This window comes from Emys orbicularis, chromosome 4, assembly GCF_028017835.1.
Source record: "Emys orbicularis isolate rEmyOrb1 chromosome 4, rEmyOrb1.hap1, whole genome shotgun sequence".
In the NCBI taxonomy this organism is placed as follows: domain Eukaryota; kingdom Metazoa; phylum Chordata; order Testudines; family Emydidae; genus Emys; species Emys orbicularis.
Window position 1 is genome coordinate 18554795 of NC_088686.1, and position 26579 is coordinate 18581373.

At 47.5% G+C, this 26579-nt stretch overlaps 1 protein-coding gene across 1 annotated transcript; it reads left to right on the forward strand.

Annotated features, from left to right (window-relative positions):
* The first annotated feature begins 254 nt into the window (after nt 1-254).
* On the forward strand, nt 255-26212 carry GPR132 (G protein-coupled receptor 132). Its single transcript, XM_065404447.1, has 2 exons — nt 255-314; nt 25121-26212. The coding sequence occupies exons 1-2, from the start codon at nt 255-257 to the stop codon at nt 26210-26212; spliced, it is 1152 nt and encodes a 383-aa protein (XP_065260519.1).
* Nucleotides 26213-26579: the final 367 nt, after the last annotated feature.

Below are 26579 nucleotides of genomic sequence, written 5' to 3' on the forward strand. Positions count from 1 at the left end.
CCCTACAACTCCTGCTGTAGTCAATGGGACTAATGAGGAGCATGGTGCTTCTTAGCCCGAGTAAAGGCAGCCGAATCAAATTCTTTGTGCATATTCATAAATTAACTCATTCTTCCTGTTGAATTTGCCATTTGTTTTACTCTGTAGAGAGGCTGCTAATTGCATAACACACTATTGGTGGTTACTTCCTGGAGTTGGTTCCTTACACTCGATAAGCTAGTCAGTGCTAATGCAGTCCGCTTCACAGCTCCTTAATGTTCCTCCAAGAAAGAACATCAAGAAGGACAGAAATAAGATTGATTTCTGACAGCAAGGCAAGTGATTAATTCTATTTAAAGTGATTTGTGTTTGTTTTTATTACTGATTCTCCACGCTTTATATTTAAATGTGGGCAGCCACGCGGCAGCCCACATGTGCTAATGCAAGACAGGCTCTTTTTATATAAGGCTGCAAAGTAGAACTCCTCTGTAAAATCTAGTTTGATAGGTACTAAGACCACAAAAAATGGTCAGTACTATATTAATTGGAGATCATTGCAATTGATGGGGACACTTATGATCTCTCTTCTTAAGAATAACATGCCTTTTACTTGAGGAAATGTATTTCTTCATTGAAAAGAACACACCCATGTGAGAATGAAAGAGTCAATAATTCCAGTCAGTGGTAGCTGATGATAATTAATAGTACATGGGATAAAAATACTGCCTGGATCTGGGTTGGCTGTGGGACTTGGTTTAACCTTCAGTGCAGAGACTTTGAATCTGATGAAATCATAGTTGAACAGAGGAAGGCAAGTTCTGTCAGTTGAAGTCAGACTGCCTGAATAGTGTTGAGAACAGATTTCCACGCCAAACCTTCTCCCTTCTCAATGTGCTGGAGTACTATTTTATTAGTAAAATGACATTTCACTGGCGGCACAGTAGCTATTGACTTGGCACCTAGGTTTCTCCCCTCTTCCCATCTTTATCTCAGCGCAATGTTGCCAACCTCAAACATTCAAAAATCAGGAGGCAGCCCCAGAAAACCAGGAGACTGGCTTAAGAATCATGAGGGAGGGTTTTTTTGTTTGTTTTTTTAAAAATGTGTTTTGGGTTCATTTTATTTGCCTTCTGGTTTCTACGTATTTAGGACACGGGTCCTATTTTAAAGCTTTTCCCTGCAACCAGGAGGATTCTGAACTTATTTTTCCTTTTAAATGAAAGCTGAGATTCTTGTGCAATTGCTTAATTTAGCAACTGGGACTTAAAGAATAACACCAAATATTGCGAGTCTCATTATAAAAGTGTGAGTTGGAAATTGGGCAGAATCCATCCATTTATGCCACTCTCCTCTTTTTGGGTGAATACCCACTTCGTCAGATGCTGCGTCTGACGAAGTGGGTATTTACCCACGAAAGCTTATGCTCTAATACATCTGTTAGTCTTAAAGGTGCCACAGGTCTCTCTGTTCCTTTTTACAGATCCAGACTAACACGGCTATCCCTCTGATACTCTCCTCTTTTTTTTTTTCATATTTAAAAATCCTGATTGTGGTGGCGAGGGCTTCTGAGATCCGAGAGGGTCTCTTCTTTGCCCATCAGAATGCAATGGAGTGCAACGCCCTTTCCCTCATAACAATAAGTCAAATGCAGCAGCTCTCTGAATTTCACTTTTCATACGCTCGTCCTCTTCAGGTGTGGTTGTTGGGGTTGGGGGAGGGATAGCTCAGTGGTTTGAGCATTAGCCTGCTAAATCCAGAGTTGTGAGTTCAATTCTTGAGGGGGCCACTTAGGGATCTGGGGCAAAATCAGTACTTGGACTGCTAGTGAAGGCAGGGGGCTGGACTCAATGACCTTTTAGGGTCCCTTCCAGTTCTATGAGATAGGTATATCTCCATATGTTATATTATTATTTTCTTTGCTTTATAATACAACTCCCTGCTGTTTCCTTTCCCAGCTGTGTTTACAGCCTGCTACTGCAGCCACTATGGGTGGTAGCTAGCAAACTTCCTACTTTAGACCTAGATTTGCTGCTGTGCCCAATATCGCCTGGGTGCAGCTGAGGATGGGTCAGAAACATAGGTGGCAGGTGAACCCCCCCTTCAGGGAAGCTAGCCCCCTGGCCCTGCCCCTTCCAGCCCAACCCACTGCCCGCCAGCCACAGCCCCGAGTGCTCCCCCCCACGACCAGAGGAGCCCCAGCCGTGCCAACTGGCCCAACCCCCTGGCCGGCCCAAGCAATTGCCTGAGCTGCCCCTGGCAGCTCCAGCCCTGGCCGCCGGCCTAAGCCCCCGCACTTCAGGGGAGAGGGGGAGCAAGGGCAGGGCATCAGGGCAGAGCATGAGCGGGACCATGACCTGGATTGTGGGAGGCATAGCCTCCCCTGGCCTTTGATACCCACCGCTCATGGTCATAAAAAACCTGGTTGAATCTCTGCAAATCTGGGGCTAGTTTTCTTCTAACCCAGCCCCTGATGTGGTTTATAGTATCCTCAGGCTGCTCTAAACTAGGCCAATGTGCTACGGTACCTAGGGGTTTACTGGAAATCAGGGGTTTACTGGAAATCAGCTGCACTCCAGCCAGGTTCCTTTCTCTTAGCCCTGCCCGCTATGCTGGGCCCTTCAAGAAGAGATGTTGGAAGAGGTAGTTGGAAATTCCCCCAATACTGGGGAAGTCCTCAGCTGGACAGATCTGCCTGCTTTATGGCTCCTTTGTGGCAATCTGCTGACCCAAGGAATCTGGCCCGGAGACTGTCACTGCTTTGACATTTACTGGACCAACTTCTATTGGTGAGAGAGACAAGCTTTCGACCTTACACACAGCTCTGGGAAACGTACTCAGAGTGTCACAGCAAAATACAAGGTGGAACAGAGTGTTTAGCAGGAGTAGTTAACATGTATTTCAAAGGACTATCCAAGGTGAAGTGGCCTGTTAACCCAGCGCTTCTCAACCAGGGATCAAAGGCCCCTGGGGCGGGGGGGGGGACGAATAGGTTTCAGGGGGTCCGCCAAAATAAACCAGAGAGCAGGGCCGTCGTTAGAGTTGCTAAAGCCGAACCCCAAGTCCCACGCAGCTGAAGCTGACGCCTGAGCAACTTAGCTTTGCTGGGCCCTCTATGGTGTGGGGCCCTGGGCAATTGCCCTGCATGCTACCCCTAACCCTGGCCCTGACTTTTAAGCTGCAAAATATACAGAACAGTTGTTGTGGAACAGGTGGACCATGGAATTTTTATAGCATGTTGGGAGGGCCTCAGAAAGAAAAAGGTTGAGAACCCCTGCGTTAACCCATCCAGTCATGGCGGGGGGGGGGAAGGCAGGCGGGGGGAGGGGCGCTGTTAGTAGGTTATAGATTGTTGTAATAAGCCATAAATCCAGTGTCTCTGTTCAGTCCACGCATTTTATTGTCTAGCAAAATCATGAATTTAAGCTCCCAGGCTCGTCTTTTGAAAATGTTGTACAGGTTTCCTTTGAGGATAAGGACTGACAGGTCGGGTACAGAGAGATCGCTTTGAGGAAAGTGTTCACCCGCAGGTGAGATGGTTGTGACGTTCCCCTGGTGTTATCTGGACCGGTGATCTGCTAGGTCACTCCAATCCTCGACTCTGGGAGCCAGCTTTACCCTGCTCTGTTGTGAGAACCCTCATTCCTGGGCTGTTCACGCACAGCCTCTAGCATGTAAGCTGCTCCCAGTTATGTGAGTGAGCACTTTTGGCCAGCCACTGCTTGGATTGTGCAATCGAATGACACTAGTCCCAGACACAGTCCTAGGAACCTCTATCTTGCAGTGTCCAGTAATGCCCGCTGGATGCTGCAAGCTTATATGAGTTCGTCAATTTAACAAAGAAATTGATATGTACCAGGTTTGTTATCCCAAGGGGAGTCTATGACGCACTTCAAACCAAACGCACTCCTTCAGGTAGAATAAACAAACAAATTTATTAACTACAAAAGATAGATTTTAAGTGATTATAAGTAAAAGCACAAGTCAGATTTGGTCAAATGAAATAAAAGTAAAACGCATTCTAAGCTGATTTTAAGACTTTCAGTGCCCTGCAAACTTAGATGCTTCTCACCACAGGCTGGCTGGTTGCCCTTTAGCCAGGCTCTCCCCTTTGATCAGCGCTTCAGTTGCTTGGTGGTGGTGTCTGTAGATGGAGGTGGAAGAGAGAGAGTATGGCAAACATCTCTCCCTTTTATCATGTTCTTTCTTCCTTCTTGGCTTTGCCCCCCCCCCTTCAGAGTCAGGTGAGCATTACCTCATCATAGTCCCTGACTGACCAAGGGAAGGGGGGTGACTCACTTGAGAGTCCAACAGATCCTTTTGTTGCTGCCTAGGCCAGTGTCCTTTGTTCCTGTGAGGCCAGGCTGGGTTTGTCCCATATATGCCCTGATGAGGTGTGAACTGTCCCTCTGCTCCTGGGCTTGTTTTAAGCCATGAGGGCACACTTTCAGCCTCTATATACATGAAATTACAATCTATAACATTACTATAACAACAATGCTCAGTGCATCATGAGCCTTCCGAAGACACCCAACATGACAAATTTTGCATTGGATACCACACAATCATATTATAAGGATGAACTGAACATGGGGGTGCAGGGTGTTCCTCCAAGGTACAGACCATCACAATGGTGTTTTTGCCTTTTATCATTTTCCTGTGTGAGTTAATTCGAGAGCATCTGGTTTCAGCCACACAGTTGTTATTGGAGCAGTTAGTGCACAGCATGAGATACGCCACATGGGTAGGACCCATGGATCTTGAAGGGTGTGTCGTAGGGCGTTTTGATTATTGTAGCAGTGGAGAAATGTCTGTGGGTTTTGCATTTGTTGTTCTGGTAGGGTTTGGTGCTGCTTTGAGTTGGTCTGTGGGGAGCTTGCTTCTGACGATGAGCTTGGAGAGGGGGGTTGTTTTGAAGGACAGAAGAGGGAGTGCAGGAAATATTTCTTTCAGAACAGGGTTCCCATTGAGTATGGTGGTAGTTGTTTGATGACACCCCATATGGGTTCTAGTGTGGGGTGGTAGGTGACAATGAGGGGGGGTGTAATCAGAGGAGGTTTTATTTCTGTATTGAAACAGGTTCTCTCGGTGTATTTGAGTGGTCCATTCCAGGATGCAATCTTTTCCTCTGGCAGAGTGTCCTTGTGTGGTGAAGGTGTTTTTGTGTGTTAAGGTGTACATCACAGACTTTTCACAAAGCGATCTCTCTATATCTGACCTATCTGTCCCCATCCTCAAAGGAAACTTGCGCAACACTTTCAAAAGACAAGTCTGGAAGTTTAAATTCATAACTTTGTTAGACACTAAAAATCATGGACTGAATAGTGACACTGGATTTATGGCTTATTACAACAAGGTATAACCCACTTACAGTTCCCCTTCCCGCACCCTGACCCCCATTTCTGCCCTCCCTTTCTTTCCCCCCTAGGACTGGCTGCTTAACCTTGAATGGTCTCTTAGAATTCATGTTAACTACTAATGCTAAACAATCTGTTGCACCTTGTGTTTAGCTGTGTCACCAGAGCTGGGGACGAACTCTGTGTAAACTCGAAAACTTGTCTCTCTCACGATCAGAAGTTGCTCTAATCAAAGCTATTACCTCATCCACCTTGTCTCTGCAATATCATAGACTCATAGACTCATAGATTTTAAGGTCAGAAGGGACCATTGTGGTCATCTAGTCTGACCTCCCGCATGATGCAGGCCACAAAAGCTGACCCACCCACTTTCCCTTAACTCAGCTGTTGAAGTCTCCAGATCGTGATTTAAAGACTTCAAGTCGCAGAGAATCCTCCAGCTTGCGACCCCTGCCCTATGCTGCGGAGGAAGGCGAAAAACCTCCAGGGCCTCTGCCAATCTACCCTGGAGGAAAATTCCTTCCCGACCCCAAATATGGCGATCAGTAGAACCCCGAGCATACAGGCAAGAATCTCCAGCCGGACCCTCATTTTACCAGCGATGGCACTTTATTGCCTAATTGACTAAAATCACGTTATCCCATCAAACCATTCCCTCCATGAACTTATCTAGCCTAATCTTGAAGCCAGGGAGGTCTTTCGCCCCCATCGTTTCCCTCGGAAGGCTGTTCCAAAATTTCACCCCTCTGATGGTTAGAAACCTTCGTCTAATTTCAAGCCTAAACTTCCCCACGGCCAGTTTATATCCATTCGTTCTCGTGTCCACATTAGTACTGAGCTGAAATAATTCCTCTCCCTCCTTGGTATTTATCCCTTTGATATATTTAAAGAGAGCAATCATATCCCCCCTCAGCCTTCTTTTGGTTAGGCTAAACAAACCGAGCTCCTCGAGTCTCCTTTCATAGGAAAGGTTTTCCATTCCTCGGATCATCCTAGTGGCCCTTCTCTGTACCCGTTCCAGTTTGAGTTCGTCCTTTTTAAACATAGGAGACCAGAACTGCACACAGTATTCCAAATGAGGTCTCACCAGCGCCTTGTATAACGGAAGCAGCACCTCCTTGTCCCTACTAGAAATACCTCGCCTAACGCATCCCAAGATCGCATTAGCTTTTTTCACAGCCACGTCACATTGCCGACTCATAGTCATCCTGCGATCAACCAGGACTCCGAGGTCCTTCTCCTCCTCCGTCACTTCCAACCTATGCATCCCCAGCTTATAACTAAAATTCTTGTTAGTCATCCCTAAATGCATCACCTTACACTTCTCTGTAAGGTGATGCATTTAGGGATGACTAACAAGAATTTCATCCTATTATTATTTCATCCTATTATTAAATCTCATCCTATTATTATTACTCCAATTTACAAGGTCATCCAAGTCTCCCTGCAGAATATCCCGATCCTTCTCCGAATTGGCAATACCTCCCAACTTTGTGTCATCCGCAAACTTTATCAGCCCACTCCTACATTCGGTTCCGAGGTCAGTAATGAATAGATTAAATAAAATCGGACCCAAAACCGAACCTTGAGGAACCCCACTGGTGACCTCCCTCCAACCTGACAGTTCACCTTTCAGTACTACCCGCTGCAGTCTACCCTTTAACCAGTTCTTTATCCACCTCTGGATTTTCATATCGATCCCCATTTTTTCCAATTTAACCAATAATTCCTCATGCGGCACAGTATCAAACGCTTTACTAAAATCGAGGTATATTAGATCCACCGCATTTCCTTTATCTAGAAGGTCTGTTACTTTCTCAAAGAAGGAGATCAGGTTGGTTTGGCACGATCTGCCTTTCGTAAACCCATGTTGTAATTTGTCCCAATTGCCATTCGCCTCAAGGTCCTTAACTACTTTCTCCTTCAAAATTTTTTCCAAGACCTTGCATACTACAGATGTTAAACTAACAGGCCTGTAGTTACCCGGGTCACTTTTTTTCCCCTTCTTGAAAATAGGAACCACATTAGCTATTTTCCAGTCCAACGGTACCACCCCCGAGTTTACAGATTCATTAAAAATTATCGTTAAGGGGCTTGCAATTTCTTGCGCCAGTTCCTTCAATATTCTAGGATGAAGATCATCCGGTCCGCCCGATTTAGTCCCGTTTAGCTGGTCAAGTTTGGCTTCCACCTCTGATGCTGTAATGTCAATCCCCCCTCCTTTATTCCCCTCTGTCCTGCTCACTCTATTTCTAAGCCCTTCATTAGCCTTATTAAAGACCGACGCAAAATATTCATTTAGATATTGTGCCATGCCTAGATTATCCTTAATCTCCACTCCATCTACATTCTTCAGCGGTCCCACATCCTCTATCCTGGGACCCGACATGTCTACAGCAACACTGCATAGTCACTCAGCTGGGAAGTAGTGATTGATGGGGCAAGAAATAGGTAAAGAAAACAAGTCTTAACAAAAAAAGTAAAGGGGGTGAGGGAAGCCTCTTACGAGCAATGGATTCCCTGAGCAGAAATGTAGCAGATGTGCAAGGGAGAACGCAGGCTGGATGAGGTCTGCCCGGCCCGTCCAAGCAGAGGTAGGAACGATAAGAGCAGAGTATGTGGGAGTCTGTCTGCCAAAGCAATGCAACTGGGGAAACAGCCGACGCAAGGTGAATGATGTCTGTTTCTTGGCGTCTGTTCAAAGACAGCACGCATGGCAGTTCACCAAAAGATTTGCAATAGGGAGGTTAAGTTAGAACTGATTTGTGGACAGAGGTCACTGCAGTTTGTTTCACAGACGCACCTGCTACGTTCAGAGTGCTTTCCTGCTATTACTTTTCCATGGAAGCAAGTGCTGTAGCTCCTCAGGGGATGTTACTTGATGGCCATTGGGAGGTGAGGTGGTCTGCATGATTATGAATGGGAGGAGAGGTGGTCCATGAGGCAATTTGTGTATTAAGGTGTGATCCCTAATCTGAGAGAGTTTGAGAACCCCAGTATTGTTAGCTTCAGTGGAAGCAGGGTTAGGCTTTGGGCTCCTGATCCTCCAAGGTTCACAGTACTGGACTCCTCCACTTCTGTTCACTTTAGTGGGAGTAGAGAGTTCTCAGCACTCCCCGGAATCAGGCCCTTAAACCATAAAACAGAGACCTACTGTTCTTATGACTCAGTTCATTTAAGGTAATGGTAACGTGCATATTTATTACACAGCAGAGGCTGACAAATCTGGTTCAAAAATGGTTTTGATCCCTGCTCCTGCAAAGCACTTCAGCACACGTGTAATGGAACTGAACGTGTTGTGGAATCAATGGGATTGTGCACTTGAGAAAAGTGATACACGTGCTTAAGTGCTGTCATGGTTACGGGGGTGCCTGCCCCGCTCGTCCCAGCGTGCCCCTTCTCCAGGTGTCAGGTCTCATGCCTTTACCTATCCCAGAACGGAGCTCCACAATTCTCCCACTCTTACACCTGATCTGGGTACAGCGCCCCACCTAAGCCAACTGCTTTTTCCCATGCAGGTTGGACTGGACACCTGTGTCTCTTCCCTCTGGGAGTCTGTGACCAGTGATACACAGTGACATACGGCCTTCTAAGAACAAGTAGGTTCATTTAGTAAATGGAACAAAGCATCAGAAAAGATTATTTTAAAAGAGCCTACATGCATGTTTCGATTCAGCTAACCTTACTCTTCACTATGAGCTCAGTGAGATGGACTTCCCTCTGGAGTTACAGGAACAGAACGGGCCCAACTTGACATTCTTCTAGCAAGCCCAGGAGCTCCTGGAACCAGCCTGATCTCAGTTTGCCTTCCAGAAAGCACCTGGCCCAGAGTCTGTTTTTTCCCCTCTCTGTGTACACCTACACTGCAAACAGAAGGTGTGACTGCAGCATGGTTAGGCATACCCCAGCCAGCTTTCATCTAGCAGTGAAGTGATGGCAGCATATGGGGCGGCCACTCAAGCATGCACCCTGGGTCCTGGGGGAACCCAGGCAACTGCTTGTGCTTCTACGGATTCACTGCTATTGTTACTTGAGCTAGCTTGGGTACATCTGCACATACTGCAGTCACACCTCCCAACTGCAGTGTAGACATATCCTCAGGGGAGATTCCTGTTTCTCAAAGTCCCAACCTCCCTGTGTGAGTCAGAACCAAATTGCCATTTATCTCAATAGCTTTCATTAGAAGGCCTACATGTGAAGTCTTCCTTTTGCCTGAGACTGGTTTTTCTCAGTCAGCCATCCCCTAAGGTTGCCACCTCTGAGGTACAAAAAACAAGGATATGTGGCATGACCCTGAGACCACAAAACAGCTGGCAGCTGTACAGATTTTCCAGGATGCCTACCTCAAAAAAGGGACAATCCTGGGAAAACCTGGAGCAACCCTAGCTGAAACTGCCTGCCCCCTTGACATTCCTACCCTCCATCTCAGGAACCCTACAACTAAAACCCATTTTCAGAGCAATATTCATTACCTAGCGCCCCCATACCCATCACGAGTGCTTTGCAGGAGCAGGGCCTCAGTGCTTGACCTGCTAACCTCTGATAGGTCTGTCAGAGATGTTGGATGTTTGTCTGATGGAACACCACATGTTGACTTCTTTGCTAGACTTTGTGGTCCAAGAATGAGCTGAGGAGGAGGAACCTAGAATTTTGCTATCAAGTCCTGCTTGATAAAGTCACAGATGCCTTATCGGCAGGAAATTATTAGTATATTCTCTACTGTCAAGACTCTCATTAGAGGTACGTGAGAAGTTTAAGAAGGCATCCAAGCATGAAAGCCTGAGAATTTCTTTGCAGCTAAGGAGGGTGGGGTTCAATAGTGTGATGTCAAACCTCAGGAGCCTATGTTTGGCACACTGTGTTAGGTTATCCTCACTTGCGCAACTTTGACCGATTCCGATGCTTTGCTTTCCTTAACCCATTAACTTCTCTGCTTTCAAACTTCAGTCTGCAGCCAAGGATGACATTGCAGGGACTCCCGGTTATTTTCCTGACTGTAAAGTCTCTCTCCTCGTGTTGCAACACATTCTCTAGACCAGCGGTTCTCAAACTATTGTACTGGTGATCCCGTTCACATAGCAAGTCTCTGAGTGCGACTCCCCCTTATAAATTAAAAACACTTGTTTATATATTTAAAACCATTATAAATGCTGGAGGTAACGCGGGGTTTGGGGTTGAGGCTGACAGCTCGCGACCACCCCATGTAATAACCTTGCGACCCCCGGAGGGGTCCCGACCCCAGTTTGAGAACCCCTGCTCTAAACAACCTTTTGGGCACAATCAATCAGATCAGCCCCCGCTTTCCCGCAGCCAAAAATTGCCAAGTCCTCTGATGCCTTTTATGATCTCTCAAAGAAGAACACCATATTGCCAACCACAATGGTATAAAATGATGTCAGACAAATCATGATTTTTAAAAAATTATTGTGGGGTTTTTGTCTGTCTTGATTTTTGACATCCCCTCCCTGCCCACCCCCAGTATGTAACAATTAGTGTTGTCAACTCTCCTACAGTTATCAAGGTGATTTTGGTCCCCAGTGTAGGAGCTTTCACCCCTACATTTGCTTGTCCCCCTACCCAGCAACAAATTCTGCTCCCACTCCTACATCAGTCCTGTCCCCTAGCCCCACATCAGCTCTGTCCCTCATATCCGTTCTGTTTTCCCCTCCCCCCAGCCTCATTTCTGCTCCTCCAGGGGGTCTTCACCCCCATCCCAGGAAAGGTGGTGCAGGGAGGGGACAGAAGCAGAGGAGCTGTCCCCTTGCTCTATAGAAGGGGGAGGAGGGAGCAGAGACAGTCTGAGATGCTGACTCCTTTGTGTGTCCCCCACCCGCCTCCTGTGGGAATAGTGTTGGCTCCTGAGGAGAGGGAGAGAGGGCTCTGCCTGCTTCCTGCAGCAGCCTAGACTGGCTGCTCTTCCCCAGGAGGGGGGCAAGTGGGAAAGGCAGCCAGTCGGAGTGGGCTTCCCCCAGGCAGGGCTGAAATCCGCTATTGGGCTGGAACCAGGCCTCAGAAAAGGCTCAGAATGCAAGTGACGCTGCTCTGCTAGCATCACTGTCATTATTCCAGACAGAACACAGGAATTGCTATATTGCATCAGCCCACTCGTCTATCTAGTTAGATGTCCTGTCTCTGACACTGGTTGGTACCAGCTGCTTTAGAAGAAGATGCAAGAAACCTCAAAGGGGAAACTACCCCTCTCCGCTTTAGCTAGTTTGGCTTTTGCCTTGAAGCCTGAGGATTTAAATCCTTTCCAAATGTTTGGGGGTGGGTTTTTATCCTAACCAGTGTAGCATTGGATGTTTTATGATCCATATAAATATCCCAAATTCTCTATTTCCAATGACAGCCTTTCACATGCAGGGATGATTAGGAAGCCAGGAATAAATAAAATACATCCCTCTTAACCAATAAAAGCTCTCACCTCTCCCATCTTGTCTCTCTAATATCCTGGGACCAACACGGCTACCACAGCACTGCATACAGCAACGGAAGACATCAAATTTTGCCATCTGAAATGTACACTCCACAACATGAAGCAAAACTTAGCAGCAACATCTACTAAAACAGAAATAGGTCCAATAAAAGATATTAGCTCACCCGCCCTGTCTCTCCCCTTAACTCTTATACAGATTTGATTCCGCTCACAATACGGATCTCAGGCTGCGTCTACACTTGGAGCTGGGGGGGTGTGATTCCCAGCTAACGCAGACATACTTGCACTAGCTCTCATTGCTAAAAGTAATAGGGTAGCCATGGTAACATGGCAAGCAGTGGCACAGGCTATCCGCCCCAAGTATGTACACACAGGATCCAGGCAGTTTGCACTCAGTCAGGGGGCTAGCCCATGCTGCTGCTCTGTACTACCTCAGCTACACTACTAGCTTTCTTGTGCTAGCTCCATGAAAGCTGGGAATCACCCCTCTAGCTCCAAGTGTAAATGTATCTTTACTGTGTCTTTTTTCTCTTCTCTCCTTCCTCCTCTCCAAACGAGTTTATCCAAAGACTTTCAGCTCAGTGCCTTGCTCCGCTGTGGTGCACCCTACAAACTTTTGCAGTATCATGCCATGTCTGCAACTTCCTTTGCTTTTCGTAATAGGAGCTATTTTTGCAACCCACTCCCTTTTCCTCTGCAGATCAAGATAGTTGTTTCACATGAGAGGGGTTTGGAAATCTAATGAACGATAGATACAAATAAAATAAGAGAGAGTCCTGTGGCACCTTTAAGACTAACAGATGTGTTGGAGCATAAGTTTTTGTGGGTGAATACCCACTTCGTCAGACGCCATCTGACGAAGTGGGTATTCACCCACGAAAGCTTATGCTCCAACACATCTGTTAGTCTTAAAGGTGCCACAGGACTCTTTGTTGCTTTTTACAGATCCAGACTAACACGGCTACCTCTCTGATACTTGACAAATAAAATAGATCATCTTTTTAAACCATTTCCCGCCGGGGTTAGGTTCTCTTTCTTAATCAGATGTGAGCAGATGCAAAATGTTTCTGGCAGTGAATACATTGTGAAATACTGGTGGCAAATTCACAGATGGGCCGGCTGAGCGACAGCCGCTCTCAATTAAGTCAATCAGAGCTGTGGTTGCTCAGAACCTCTCAAAATGAAACCATGAACCTTTTCTCTGTTCTTTGTGAAAAGCAACATTTCAAAATGAGAGTCTCCGAGTCTCAGTATGAACTCTTGTGAAATCAATTGTGAAGTACTCGGAGTATCATATCTGAGGTATCACCCTCACCCTACACCTGCACAAAGCTGTGAAGGTTGAGTACTGAATCTGATTTATGAATTAAATCCAGAATGCTCTGCACAGTCCTGAGGACTCCCTGTAAGGACCAAGGTCCAGTGGTGGGCTGGAGCCAGTTCGCACCAGTTCGCAAGAACTGGTTGTTAAATTTAGAAGCTGGTGTAGAACCGGTTTCTAAAAGGGTGGGTGGGTGAGCAAACTCCAGTCTGCGGGCCACATCCGGCCCGTGGGACCGTCCTGCCCAGCCCGCCTGAGCTCCCAGCTGGGGAGGTTCCCCCGGCCCCTCCCCCGCTTCTCCCCCTCCCTCGCAGAGCCCCAGCGCACTGCGCTGCTGGCGCCAGCGCTCTGGGCAGCTCTGCAGCTCCTGCCGCTTTGAACGACATGGTAAGGGGGTGGGGCTGCGAGCTCCAGTGGCCGCGCGGCATCCTTACACAGCAGCATGGTAAGGGGGCCGGGCCGGGGCTGGGAGGAGGGGTTGGATAAGGGGCAGGGAGCGGTTGGAGGGGGCAGAGGCTCTGGGGGGGGGGGGCGGTCAGGGGGGGGGGAATGGGGGGGGCGTTGGGTAGGCGTGGGAGTTCTGGGGGTCTGTCGGGGTGGTAGTAGATGGGGTCGGGGCAGTCAGGGGACAGGGAGTGGGGCGAGTTGAGTAGGGGGTGGGGTCCTGAGGGGCAGTTAGGGTGGGGGGTCTCGGGAGGGGGTGATCAGGGGACAAGGAGCGGGAGGGGGTTGATGGGTTGCGGGTTCTGAGGGGGGCAGTCGGGGGCAGGACGTGGGTTGGGGGTCAGATGGGGGGGGGAAGAAAGGCACGTGGGGCTTGTACTCACTGCGCGGTTCCCTCCAGGTCTTCGGTGGTGGGGGTGGCGGGGTGTTCACTCGCTCCGGGTGAAGTACCTGCCACCAAAATGCCGCTGAAAACCCAGAGCGAGTGAAGACCCCTTCCCCCACCCGCCGCCGCCGCCAAAGATCCGGTAGGGAACCGGTTCTTAGGATTTTGGGAGCTCATCACTGCCAAGGTCCCAGAGCATGCACACACTTTATTTCGAGCATATGGAATAGGATTATTCATCTGCTTGAAGTTAAGCACATTCTTAAATGCTCTGTTGAATCATGGCCAATGTGAGCATCTTAGCAAGTCTCACCAGAAGGGTAGGAACTTACATGTGCTACTCTGGTTTGAGTTGTGTGCAGTAGACCCAAGGGAACAGAGAAGCCCCAGAGTGCAGCTACATTTAACTGAAACTGCTGAAGCACAGTAAAGCAGACAGGCTACTACTGTAGTGCCCATCTATGTCTGAAGTGACTCTCCTGAGGAAAGGCAATGATTACCTCACCAAAGATGACTTTAGATGCTTAGCCAGACTTCGAGTGCTTCTGAGGTTCACGCATCACTGCCAGAAATTTCAAATGAAAGACAGGAGGAAGCTGATAGATGTCATGTAAACAACTGATCTTGTGTAACAGCACACTTCTATCACTGGACCTTGGAGCGCCTTCCTGTAACACTTTCGCATCACGGCTCACCTGTAACCCTTATAAATGCATCACAATGTTGACGGGCAGTCAAACTGCCTCTTTAGTCTGCACTACAATGTGGGTCTCCACTGGCTATTTTGTACTTGTTCCGTATGCAGAATGCTCACTGAGAGAACGGAGTGAAAAATTCATAGTCAATCATTTACTCAACAATTGTAGGCTCTTCTTAGGCAGGAGTTACCCCAGAGCTGCTGCTGACTTTCTTGAATTTATTCATTATTCTGAATTATTTGTCAAACACTTCTATAAATAACTCTGATGCTCCATCTTGTTTACAGCTTGTGTGGGTATTTTGAAATCTGAGCTGTCTAGTTCATTTTGATTGGTTACCTAGGTCACGTGGTATGTTTTTGTTTCCCTGATTGGATGGGCATCACTCTTAGGAACGTGATTCTGATGCAAGTACTCATGTTTACTCACTGCCTCTGAAAAATCTCTACCATTTACTCAAAATTCAACCATTTGCATTAACACTGCTGCTGGTAAACTCGCCCATTAGACTATTCGCAGGAAGTAAATACGAAAAAAGTGCAAACACAACTCAAATAGATAATTTTTTTATTTGAAAGAATAGTCTAGGAACATTTTTGAGATATTTGCCTACTCTACGCAGTGATATAAACATGAGTGTGGGATATGGCACAAGTGCAGAATAATAATCGTATTTATACAGTGCCAGTGACAGAGGAGAAGGTTGCTTGTGGGAAACGATTTCCCCTTCAAACTTGACTACACCGCTACCTCGATATAACGCCACCCGATATAACACAAATTCGGATATAATGCAGTAAAGCAGTGCTCCGGGGGCGGGGGGCTGCGCACTCCGGTGGATCAAAGCAAGTTCAATATAACGCAGTTTCACCTATAACGTGGTAAGATTTTTTTGGCTCCCAAGGACAGCGTTATATCGAGGTAGAGGTGTATAAGGTTCTGAAACATGGCTACCTTAGACCTATTTGGTGACACAACACTAGTGCTTTGAAAGGCTTATTTCTAAAGGTGCACTATTTGTGAAAAGAATGTCCAGTGTGGACCTAAGCTTCAAAATGACATCAAAGATCATGGCCGAGAACCACAAAGGTATTTAGGCTCCATTGAAACCAATGCCTTTGAGGATCTGGGCCTGTCTCTCCAGAAGAGGCTTTTAATGGCTCATTTTGCTTTGCCTGCTCCTATACCAGTGCAAACAACAGTTCTTTCTTACCACCTAAGATTTTCTCGCGGACATTTGACAGTCATTTAAGGAGAACGTTTATTGGCATCCGTTTTTTTGTTTCAACAGTATGCCCAAGGCCAAAAAATAAGCACCGCTATCTGCAGAGACCTAAATAGACTCAAAGAAATAATACACATCTCCTTCCAGGGCCTAGCCACAACATCCCCAAAACAGCTGGGAGGTATGGGGAGGAGCCAGGGCAGTGATTCTCCCTCATTGGCTGACTGAGGAGGGGAAGAGAGCAGCCCACCCCTTCTGAGGAATGTCAGGCTGATCCAGGCGCTATTGAGGAACAAGGATTCCTGATGCTTCCATAGAGGATGGGTGACTCTGCACTGACCTCCACTCAAGGCTTACCTAGCCCTTGTTGTTGCTTTATGGCTTATTTTCAGCAGTACCTTGTCCATGCGGTCAATAGGGTGCCATCTACTGTAACCACTTCCTTCCTGCTTCTACCTTGCTGCTGATTCCTATGCTACACCGCAGGTATTCTTGGGCAGAAATGTGTCCTTTCAGTGACTAGCAGCAGGTGGGTGTAGGCAGTGCAGAAAGGTGACATTAAACAAACAACAGTTACTTCAACAAACGTGCAAAAAAAAAAAGGCAGCTTTTTGCACTGTTATAACTTTAAACGGTCAAACTGGCACTGACTAGATTAGTGACCACTGTGAGTATGCAGATGCACTGGTCTCTCCTGCTAGCTTGTCCCCTGCTTTGTAGTTTATTCATCGGCTACATGTTGTCTTGGATTATGAGGTCTCTAGGACAGAACTGGTTTTGTGGTGTTTGTTCAGTTCCTGGCGCACCGGGACCTGCTACTTGATTGTGGTCCTTGGGTGCTGCCATACTAACAATAATAGACTCTCTTCTTTTTTATAAGTTTATCATACAGTATTTGTTCTGAGGTTGAGACCTTGTATGTCAACTTTCAGGCAAGTGTATATTTGGGACTTGGTCATAAATCACTAGCTATGCCACAGTCATAAATTAAACCTAAATAATTAAACATAAATTTTACCTAGGCATGAAGAATTCAGCACCTAGGAAACTCCAGCTAGTACAGAATGCCGCAGCCCATCTCCTTAGCAACATGGGCTACCACAAGCACATCGCACCTCTCTGCCGCCCTCTGCGCTGGCTTCCCATAGAATTTTAAATCGAAGTCACGATCTCGGTCCTTATCTTCAAGGCGATCCACGGCCTGTGACCAGGTATATAAAAAACCACATAAAGCTCAGGGATAAAGACCGTGGTCAACAACTCTGCTCCTCGTGCCCAATGGAGCTCTCTAGAATAAGGGTAAAGCTCATCTGAGCAGGAGACAGGGCTTTCCCGGAGGCACTCCCAGACTGTACAGTGTACTCCTCCAGGAACTAAGGCCATCACAAACCTCACCACCTTTCGTTCCAAGTGCAAGGTGCATTTCTTTGATCTGCCTCCTTTAATATAAATATATAGCAACAGTTTTAAAAATATACCCTAAAACCCTACCAAAACAAGACCCTCCACTGCACACATCTCACCCCCTGGGGAGAGAACAAATAACACATGACAGATGTGAGTCACATTGTGCTTAATGCATACTGGATCTCAGATACTATGGCAATTAGCACAGTATAGGAACCTATATAGAACAGCTTTGACAGCCTCAAAACAGTTGCTTAGTCATCTGTAGATTCCGTCACAAAATCAACATTGCTTCATTGTCTAATCATTCTGATCCTTAATGTTCAAAAAAAAAAACAACGGAATTTTAAATCCCTCTTGAGAGTATCTGGATCAACACACTGGGAACAGGCAGGTTCAACTCTCCAGCAAAAAAACATGAGGCATTGTGGCATTAATCAACCTGATTAATGTAGTGGCCACTGGCTCCTTGTAACGGGGCAGGACTCACCCCTGCGGCACCTCCTGCTCGTCGTCCAGGGAATTAGCTCGTCCAGCCTCCGCAGCGCCCTCTGCAGGCCGGTGGCCCGCTGCTGCTTGTCCCCTGTGTCCCTCCCAGACCCGGTGCCCCGTTATCTGGGGTGCTGCCCCCTGGCAATAACCCCTTTCCCTCAGGGTCTCCCCTCCCCAGGGAGCCCCCACCCACTATCCCCACCTCGCCTCAGTATAAAGCTACTGCCAGTCATTGTCTAGGCCCCACGCCCTGGGGCAGACTGCAGTACCAGCCTACTCATCACCCGCAAGGTTGGGTTTGGACCTGCTGCCTTTGCCTACCCCTGGGCTGCCCTCTGCAACCCCCAGTACCCATTGGCCTTCGGCTAGGCCGCAGCCTGGGGCTTTCCAGGCTGGAGCCTCCCCAGCTCCTCTGCCTTTCTCCAGCCCTGCTCCGCTCAGGTCCCTGCAGCCAGGTCCCTCCCTCTCAGAAGCTAGAGGGCGTCTGTTAGCTCCTGGCTCCCAGCCTCTTATATAGGGCCAGCTGAGGCCTGATTGGGGCGTGGCCCAGCTGCAGCTGCTTTCCCTGCCACAGCCCTCTCCCAGGGCTGTTTTAAGCCCTTCAGGACAGGAGCGGGTGATCACCCCACTACACTCCTAATGCCTATTCTGTGGGGCATGGTGTGCCATGGTGTGCCAGCTCAGTTAGTTTGTTTCCTTTGCATAGAGCTGATTCTTTAATTCCTCTACAAACACAGCTGGGTTCCGATCCCCACGCTCACACTAAGTAGCACCTTACCCCTCCAGCAGTGCCAGGACTACTCTAGGAGTAAGACATTTAGGAGTGAGGGTGTCAGAACTCAGCACACACGTTCCTTCCTGTACTTTGCCCACTCATTTGTCATGATTGGAAATTTATCTTCACTCAGACACTCCTGACAGCAAGCAAACCTCTGGTTGTGGTGAGCTACGCAAAGCTATATATATACACACAAACTCTTACATTCCTGTTACTATTTATATAGTGTTACAGATGCACATAGAGTTTTGCTACTCCGAGCAGCTTACCGTCTAAGGGCCTAATCTATCCAGAGTGCTTCTACGGCTCCCATTACCATTGTATTTGAGTCCGTAAGGTAAGGCAGTGCTGTTATCCCCCTTTTACAGCTGTGGCACAGAGAGACTAAATGATTTGCCTGTGGTCACACATGAAGTCTGTGGCAGAGCAAGGAATTGCACTCTGGTCTCTCAAGTCCCAGACTAGCTCCCTAACCACTGGACCACCCATATTCTATGGCAGCACTTACACACATAGTCCCAATGAAGTAAACTTCCTTGTGTGTGTAAGTGTTTACAGGATCAGGAGCCAGATGCAACACAGTAGATGGGAGGTGACATAACAGTGCCAGCTCATTAGGGAAGCTTGTGTTACTTCCGCAACTTTTCCATTAACCTTTTTTAAAAATGCTCATTTGTTTTTATCTTAGCTTTTTAAAATATTGCAAAAGTAGGATGGATTCTGCCCCCTTAGACATCATTCCAATGGTATATAGGGGTCACAGAGGAGCCAGCGTAGAACTTCCCCCCCACACATGAGTAGTGTAGCTATGTGCTGCTTCCCTTCTCAGGCCCCAGTGTAGTTGGTGGGATAGTTGGTGGGGCCATGCTTGTAGTGCTTGACGTTATGGGGGGATTCTGGGCTGTGAAGTAGTCAATAGGCAGCCTGGGGAAGGCTGCCATAAGTTAGAGCAGCCCCTGAGGCTTCTCTAACTTACCCTGAGGGGTGCTTCTGCCACCTTTGCTCTCTTGGGCTGCGCTTTCTGTGCTGCAGCTCTCTGGAGACATAGCACAGAATCGAGCCCCATTCCTGGAGTGGAGGTCTGACTACTCCAAATTTGCCTGGTTTAAGTGTAATTTCAAGCTCATACCAGGTACTTTGGAAAAGGGCTTAAGATTCACAAACCTATTGAGCGAATGCGGCGCAGTTCTGAGCGGACCTGGTTGTTCTATGATATTGCCTTGAAACTATGTGACATTAATCAAACGAAATCAAGTGACACTCGGTAGCTGTGGTTGTGTTTTGCTTTGAGATTTTGGCTCAGTTTGAACCTGAGTCTTGGGATGTGACTGCATGTGGATTAGAACCAAACAACATGAGCTCCTACCTAGCAAAACCATAACCCTTCATACTCGCCTGATTATGAGCGACGGTTGTAAAACCTCCCCAAAACAACAGCACCTGCAACAACAGCCTTCACTTTTGTTTGTATGGATTTTAAAAAATCCATGGAGAAAAAGCCTACAGGCCAGATTTTACCTGGTCCTTATAGTGGTGTAGAGTCAGAGAAAACCCAGGAGTAATGGATCTAGACTGTTCTCAGTGATCGCAGATGACAGAACAAGGAGTAATGGTCTCAAGTTGCAGTTGGGGAGGTCTAGGTTGGATATTAGGAAAAACTTTTTCACTAGGAGGGTGGTGAAGCACTGGAAGGGGTTACCTAGGGAGGTGGTGGAATCTCCTTCCTTACAGGTTTTTAAGGTCAGGCTTGACAAAGCCCTGGCTGGGATGATTTAGTTGGGGATTGGTCCTGCTTTGAGCAGGGGGTTGGACTCGATGACCTCCTGAGATTCCTTCCAACCCTGATATTCTATGATTCTATGATTCTATGAGTAAAAGGAGCCTGCCCAAACCAATTGTGCATCCCACAGAAAGGCCAGGATAGAACTGCTTAAAAAGAAAACATTGGGTTGGGGGGCGGAGGGGATTATATGGGTTTTTTTTATTATTTTGACTGTTTTCAAACCTCTCCGCAATTTCTACCCACTCTGTAGAGATCCTGATGAAGATTTTTGTCGGTGCTTTCCAGTGGTTTCTTTTCTCCCCATCATAATTTTATGAAAAATGTAGTAAAAAAAAATGGAAAATGTTCACCTCTGAGAGCCAGGCAAAACAGCAGTCCCTGCATGAGGGGAGTGCAGGGGCTGCTCTGTGCCTAAGCCCTAGGGGTGCGAGATGCCCCAAAAGGGCAAGGGAACGGCAGGGAGGAGCTGGGGCCCTGTTCCTGACAAGCCCTTGTGCACTGAGCTGTAGAGCTAGCCAGCTGAGTGGGGGGGGCAGTTAGCTGCAAGCCGTAAAGGAGCAGAGCAGTAAGTATGCTACCTGTACGTCCCCAGGAGCTCCAGATGGCCAAATCTGACCACACTTTGGCTCCTCTCCACATCCCCTTACACTGGGCTGTGTCTAGGTGGCCAGATGGAACGCTATAGGCTAGCCTTTCCCTCACTCGCCTAGGCCAGGGTGGTTAACACTGATGACGTGCTGCATGTCTTGTTCTCATCATTGGTGGCCCCACCAGGGTGCTTAGCCCTCCTGTTCAGAGCGCTTTGCTTTTCTTCCTTTCCTTGGCCTTCGCTTCCGACATTTGTTTACGTTCTTCTCTTTGTTCTCGTGTCTTTAACTTATTTATAAAAGCGAGGGCCATTTGCACCGTGACTTCCTGTTGTTTCCAAGAAGTGTCAGACAGGTGCTGCCCATGTTCTGATGAGGAGTCTGACTAGCTCCCTTACTCGCCTGAACTGCTACCTCACTTCACTGAAACGATTGGCTTCTCCGGGTGAGTAGCTGGGAACGGAGGGTAGAATCCAAGCCCTAAGTGAGAGCAACAACAGTGCATTAAAGGGCAACAGTATCTATGAAGGGTCCAATTCTGATTTCTCCCCTCCCCCCCGATGAGTCGCACCTTACTCCATGAGTATCCCCGTTGACTCCAGTGAGCAAGGGGACCACAGGCTGGCCCTACATGATGGCTACTTTTAGGAATCTGCCTCTGCAGTCCCCACTAGCACCTGGAGTTTTGCTTGTGCCTTTGCTCTTCAGTTTGATGGGGAGCATTTGATGGTGGTGGCGGCTTTGGGACTGAGCAGCGGCTTTGTTTTATTAAAGAGGCAACGTGGTTTAGGGCCAGCTTATGATGCCCTCCCCCAGTGAGTTGTGCTAGGCTGCGCTGAAGTCAGTGAGATTTCTTGTGGAGGATGGTGCTCTTCCCCAGGAGTGAGGGAACCAGAATCTGGCTCCCAGCGAACAGGGCACAAGGCTGGCAGGTAGAAGATCTGGGCTCTACCCTATCTCAGACACGGGCTTCCAGTGCAACTTGGGGCACTTCACCTCCCTGTGCCTTATACTTCCCATCTCTGATACTTACCTGCCTCCGTGGGATGTTATGAGAGTTAATTAGTTAGGATCAAGTTTTGCTCGGCACTTACCAGGGTGCACATTGTGGGGAGGGCAAGGACTGGGCAGAAGGAACCTCCCCTCCCCTTGCATAGGTCACATAAAGACCAAGCTGTAACGATGCTACCTTTGGTGGGACACTACTGAGAGTCTCTGTTCAGGACAAATTGCTTTTTTGCACCGACAAACAGCTATTTCCCACCAGGTTAGAGTCCCCCTCCCCCTGGTCATAGCATAATGGGTTAAACACAGAAAACTGCTCAGAGTAATACAACATACCAACATTGTTATAAACTGGACTTTCAAGCTGATACAGTTTCTGCTGTTCTTCCATTGCTTTTTGGACTTGGAGCTTAAGTCTGGCAGTTTCTTGTTGCATCTGGTGAACCCTCTCCTCAGCAGCCAGCTGTTTCATGCACCTTCTACGAGCCCTTTCCTCTCTCTCAGCAGCTTCTCTTTCCAATTCAGCCATGCTTTCTTTAGCTTCTCTCTGTCTTTCAGCAGCTTCCTTCTGTCTCAGGGCCGCCCAGAGGATTCAGGGGGCCTGGGGTCTTCGGCGGCAGGGGGCCCCCGCCGCCGAATTGCCGCCGAAGACCCGGCACTTCGGCGGCGGGTCCCGGGGCGGAAGGACCCCCCACTGCCGAACTGCCGCCGAAGACCCGGAGCGGAAGAAGCTCCAAGGACCCGGGCCCCGCGAGAGTTTTCCGGGGCCCCCGGAGCGAGTGAAGGACCCCGCTCCGGGGCCCCGAAAAACTCTCGTGGGGGCCGCTGCGGGGCCCGGGGCCTGGGGCAAATTGCCCCACTTGTCCTCCCCCGTCCCCCCCCGGGCGGCCCTGTTCTGTCTTTCAGCGGCTTCTTTTTCCAGCTGGGCCAAGGCTTGCTTCTCTCTCATTCGAATTTCTGCCAGTTTTTGTTTATGTTCCAGTTGCAGGCTCTCTCTCAGGGCTTGCAGTTTCATTGCTTCTGCTGATGCTTTCTGGCTCATGGTCACTGATCTTTAACCAACAAAACTCTCAATACCAAAATTCCAATTTGGATAGCGAGGGGTTCTGATCCAAAGCTTAATTGACCTGGTTCTGTGGATCCTAGCACGACTACGCCGCTGCAACAAAGCTGCCTGTGGCGGGACACTACTGAGAGTATCAGTTCAGGACAAATTGCTTAGAGCAGGACAGTTACAGCCCAAAGCTGGAGTTCCTTGTGCTAAAATTGGTCAAAGGAATCAATTACATACAGCAATGGCAAAGTTCTTGGTTCAGGCTTGTAGCAGTGATGGAATAAGCTGCAGGCTCAAATCAAGTCTCTGGAGTACATCCACAACTTGGATGGGTCATTCTGTCCTTTGTTTAGAGCTTCAATTAGCAAAGTTCCTCCAGAGGTAAAAAGCAGGATTGAAGCCAAAGTGGAGAGGTTTCCAGGGCTTTTTATATTCTTTGCCATGTGGAAGGACCCTTTTGTTCTTACTGTGGAAAATCACAGCAGCAAGGTGGAGTTTGGAGTCACCTGGGCAAGTCACATGTCCATGCATGACTCAGTTCTTTATAGGTAGAGCAGCCATTGCTCACCTGCTACCTTGAATGTTCCCAGGGAGGCTCCTCATATGTGGATTGGAGTCTCCCAAGGTCCATTGTCAGTTAAGTGTTTCTTGATTGGGAACTTAATCTGAAGATTCCTTTGTCAAGAAGCTGACTAAATGCTTCACTAATGCTATTTAAAATCAAACACGTTGAGATACAAGTACAGATAGCATAATCATAACCAGCAAATCATAACCTTTTCATAGACACCTTACTTGATCTCCTATGTACAAGATTTGGTGCCACTATAGAACCTTGCTTGCAACAATGATCTATACGGTCACAGTTTGTATTAATAATGTCACACAAGCAGATTAGCAGTCTATTGCCTCTCTGAATGTGGAGCATCAAAGAGATCTGGGGTGGGTGGGAAAGTGGTGGAGCTGTGACCCTGCCCCCTTACATACCAGCTTCTGGAGTGGGCCTGGCATGTGGAGGAAGCTGGATGCATCCCATCACAGGTTTAGAAGTGCTTGCGGTTCCCATGCACACCCACGAGCTCCGAGGCACAGTCTCTCATGTGGTAGTGCAGGTCCTCACCGTGCCCAATGTGCAATGGAGCCCTTAAAGTTTGTGAAGCGTTTGGAGCACCTCCGATGGAGAGAAGCATTCCTATTCCTTATTGAACTAAAACAGTGCAGGTTGTACTCTGCGCAGTGAATAGCATGCTTCAGGGATTTTTTTAAAATAATGTGGCTAATTGGGAAACGGTGTGAAAATTAATCCTGTGTTATACATAACTGGGAAAATGACTGGTGCTCAGTGTGGCCCTGTAATGGCCATGAGTCCCCAAAGCCTCCTGCTTTCTCTGACGCTTCTTCCTCCATAGGACATGGGTACCATTTCCCCCCTATCTCCCTGCCAAAGCACTGGGACAGCAGGCAGCGACCGAAAAGCTTAAACAGGTTGTTATCCTACAGATCCATTAGGGTTTGAAATCAGAAGTCGGGTATGTAGGCAAAGAGTCGGGGGAGGGGGTCTGTTAAGCATATGGCACTACTCACGCTGCCTGTGGTAGATCTGTGGGAAATGGGGAAAGAAACCTGATCACAAAAACAGACAATTAGGAGAAGGCAGCATCTTGTTTATGTCACAGATTCTCTGATTTATGTACTAGGTCCCAGTCACAAAAGAGTAGTTCTCAGATGGGCCCTGTGGAAAGAGAGTGTAAACTTGATTAGACTGTAAGCTCTTTGGAGCTGGACCCATCCATTTGTTCTGTGTTTGTACAGCGCCTAGCACAAAGGGGTCCTTGGTCTATGATTGAGGCTCCGAGGCACCCCTGCAATGCAAACAGTAAGAAGTCACAAACTCAATGGGCCTGATCCTCCACTCCGTTACACCAGTTTTGACTTCAGTGGAGTAGCTCTGGTTTAAAACCACCTGCAACATGGCAGCATCCACAAACTCCCTATGGGCTAGCTTGTGTAACTGTCCTGGTGAGCACCCATTCACATAAGCAGTGCCAGTGAAATCAAGGTGAGGAAGGGCTGCACAATCTAGCCCTGTGTTGTCAGACCTTTACCTTTACTGTCACATTTTTAACAGTCTTTTACAGCTGCTAACTTTCCATCGTGTCTTTTGATTCACAGGAAACACAAATCGGGAAAAGCTATCCTGGGGTTTCTGCACACCGCTGCGTCCCCATAATGAATGAATCCAGCAGTCTGGAAGTCTGCTTCCCATCAATGCCCTATGAGAACAGCAGGATACTGCTGGTTGTGTGCTACAGTATTGTTTTTGCTTTAGGCTTGCCAGCGAATTGCTTTACTACATGGCTAACATTTGTACAAATCCGAAGGAAGAATGTTCTTGCCATCTACCTTTTTGGCTTATCGCTGTGTGAGCTGATGTACTTGAGTACCCTGCCCCTCTGGGCTATCTATGTACAAAACCAACACAGCTGGGAGATGGGATCAATGGCTTGCAAGCTAACAGGATATATCTTTTTCTGCAACATATATATCAGCATTCTGCTCTTGTGTTGCATTTCTATTGATCGCTACGTAGCAGTGGTGTATGCTTTGGAATCCAAGGGAGCAAGGCATCAGAGAACTGCAATCTTCATCACATTCATTCTCTTTTCTGCAGTTTTAGTAATCCACTGCCCAGTATTTATTTTACAGGATGGCGAGCAGACTTCAAACCGTACAACCTGCTTTGAGACTTTACCACTCAACTTACAGTTGGCTTATTTCAACCTTGCCAGGTTCCTAATTGGATTTGCCATTCCTTCCACAATCCTCATTTTCACAAACTACAGAATTTTCCAAAGTACCGAAATAAGCAGCAGCTTGGACAAACGCCAAAAAGCCAAAGTGAAGTACTTGGCTATGGCCATCATCACCATTTTTCTGATCTGCTTTGCTCCCTACCATTTGGTGCTCCTGATAAGATCCATACACTTTCTTTTGCATCAGAAGGACTCATGTTCATTTGAATACCACATATATTCTACTTCTGCAGTATTTCTGTGCTTATCCACTGCTAACAGCGTTGCTGATCCAATCATCTACGTATTGGCTAGTGAACATGTTAGAAAAGATTTCTTCAAGAGTCTGACAAAACGCAGATATCAGTCATCCATCAATACCAGCCTCAAGTTGAAAAATTCAAAAGAATCACAGGAAGCAGCACAGACATCGGAAAATTTAAATTTTACCACACTTTCAAAGGAACAGTAGAGGTTTCAACCATCAACAGTGCCTTAATGAGGGTTCTGCTGGCAGTGATTAAGGTGTCCCCCAAAAGAGATGGAGGTCACATGTTTGGGGCATCACAACATCTTGATATGGCTTTGTCACAATGCATGGCGCCAGCACTAAGTTCCTGGAACCTATGTCGGAGGAGTACTAATGCCTATCAGAAGAGGGATCTACCGTCTGCCTCCCAACTTACTTAAACCACAGCCCACCAGTATTTTCATTCTAAACCACGCTTTGCAAGGAGCAGCTACTGTCAATTGACTGGTTTCCTGAAAGTCAAACTAAAACTTGACAAATTTATTCTCAGGGCTCAATCCTTTTCTCGTACACTTTCAGCACCAACTTT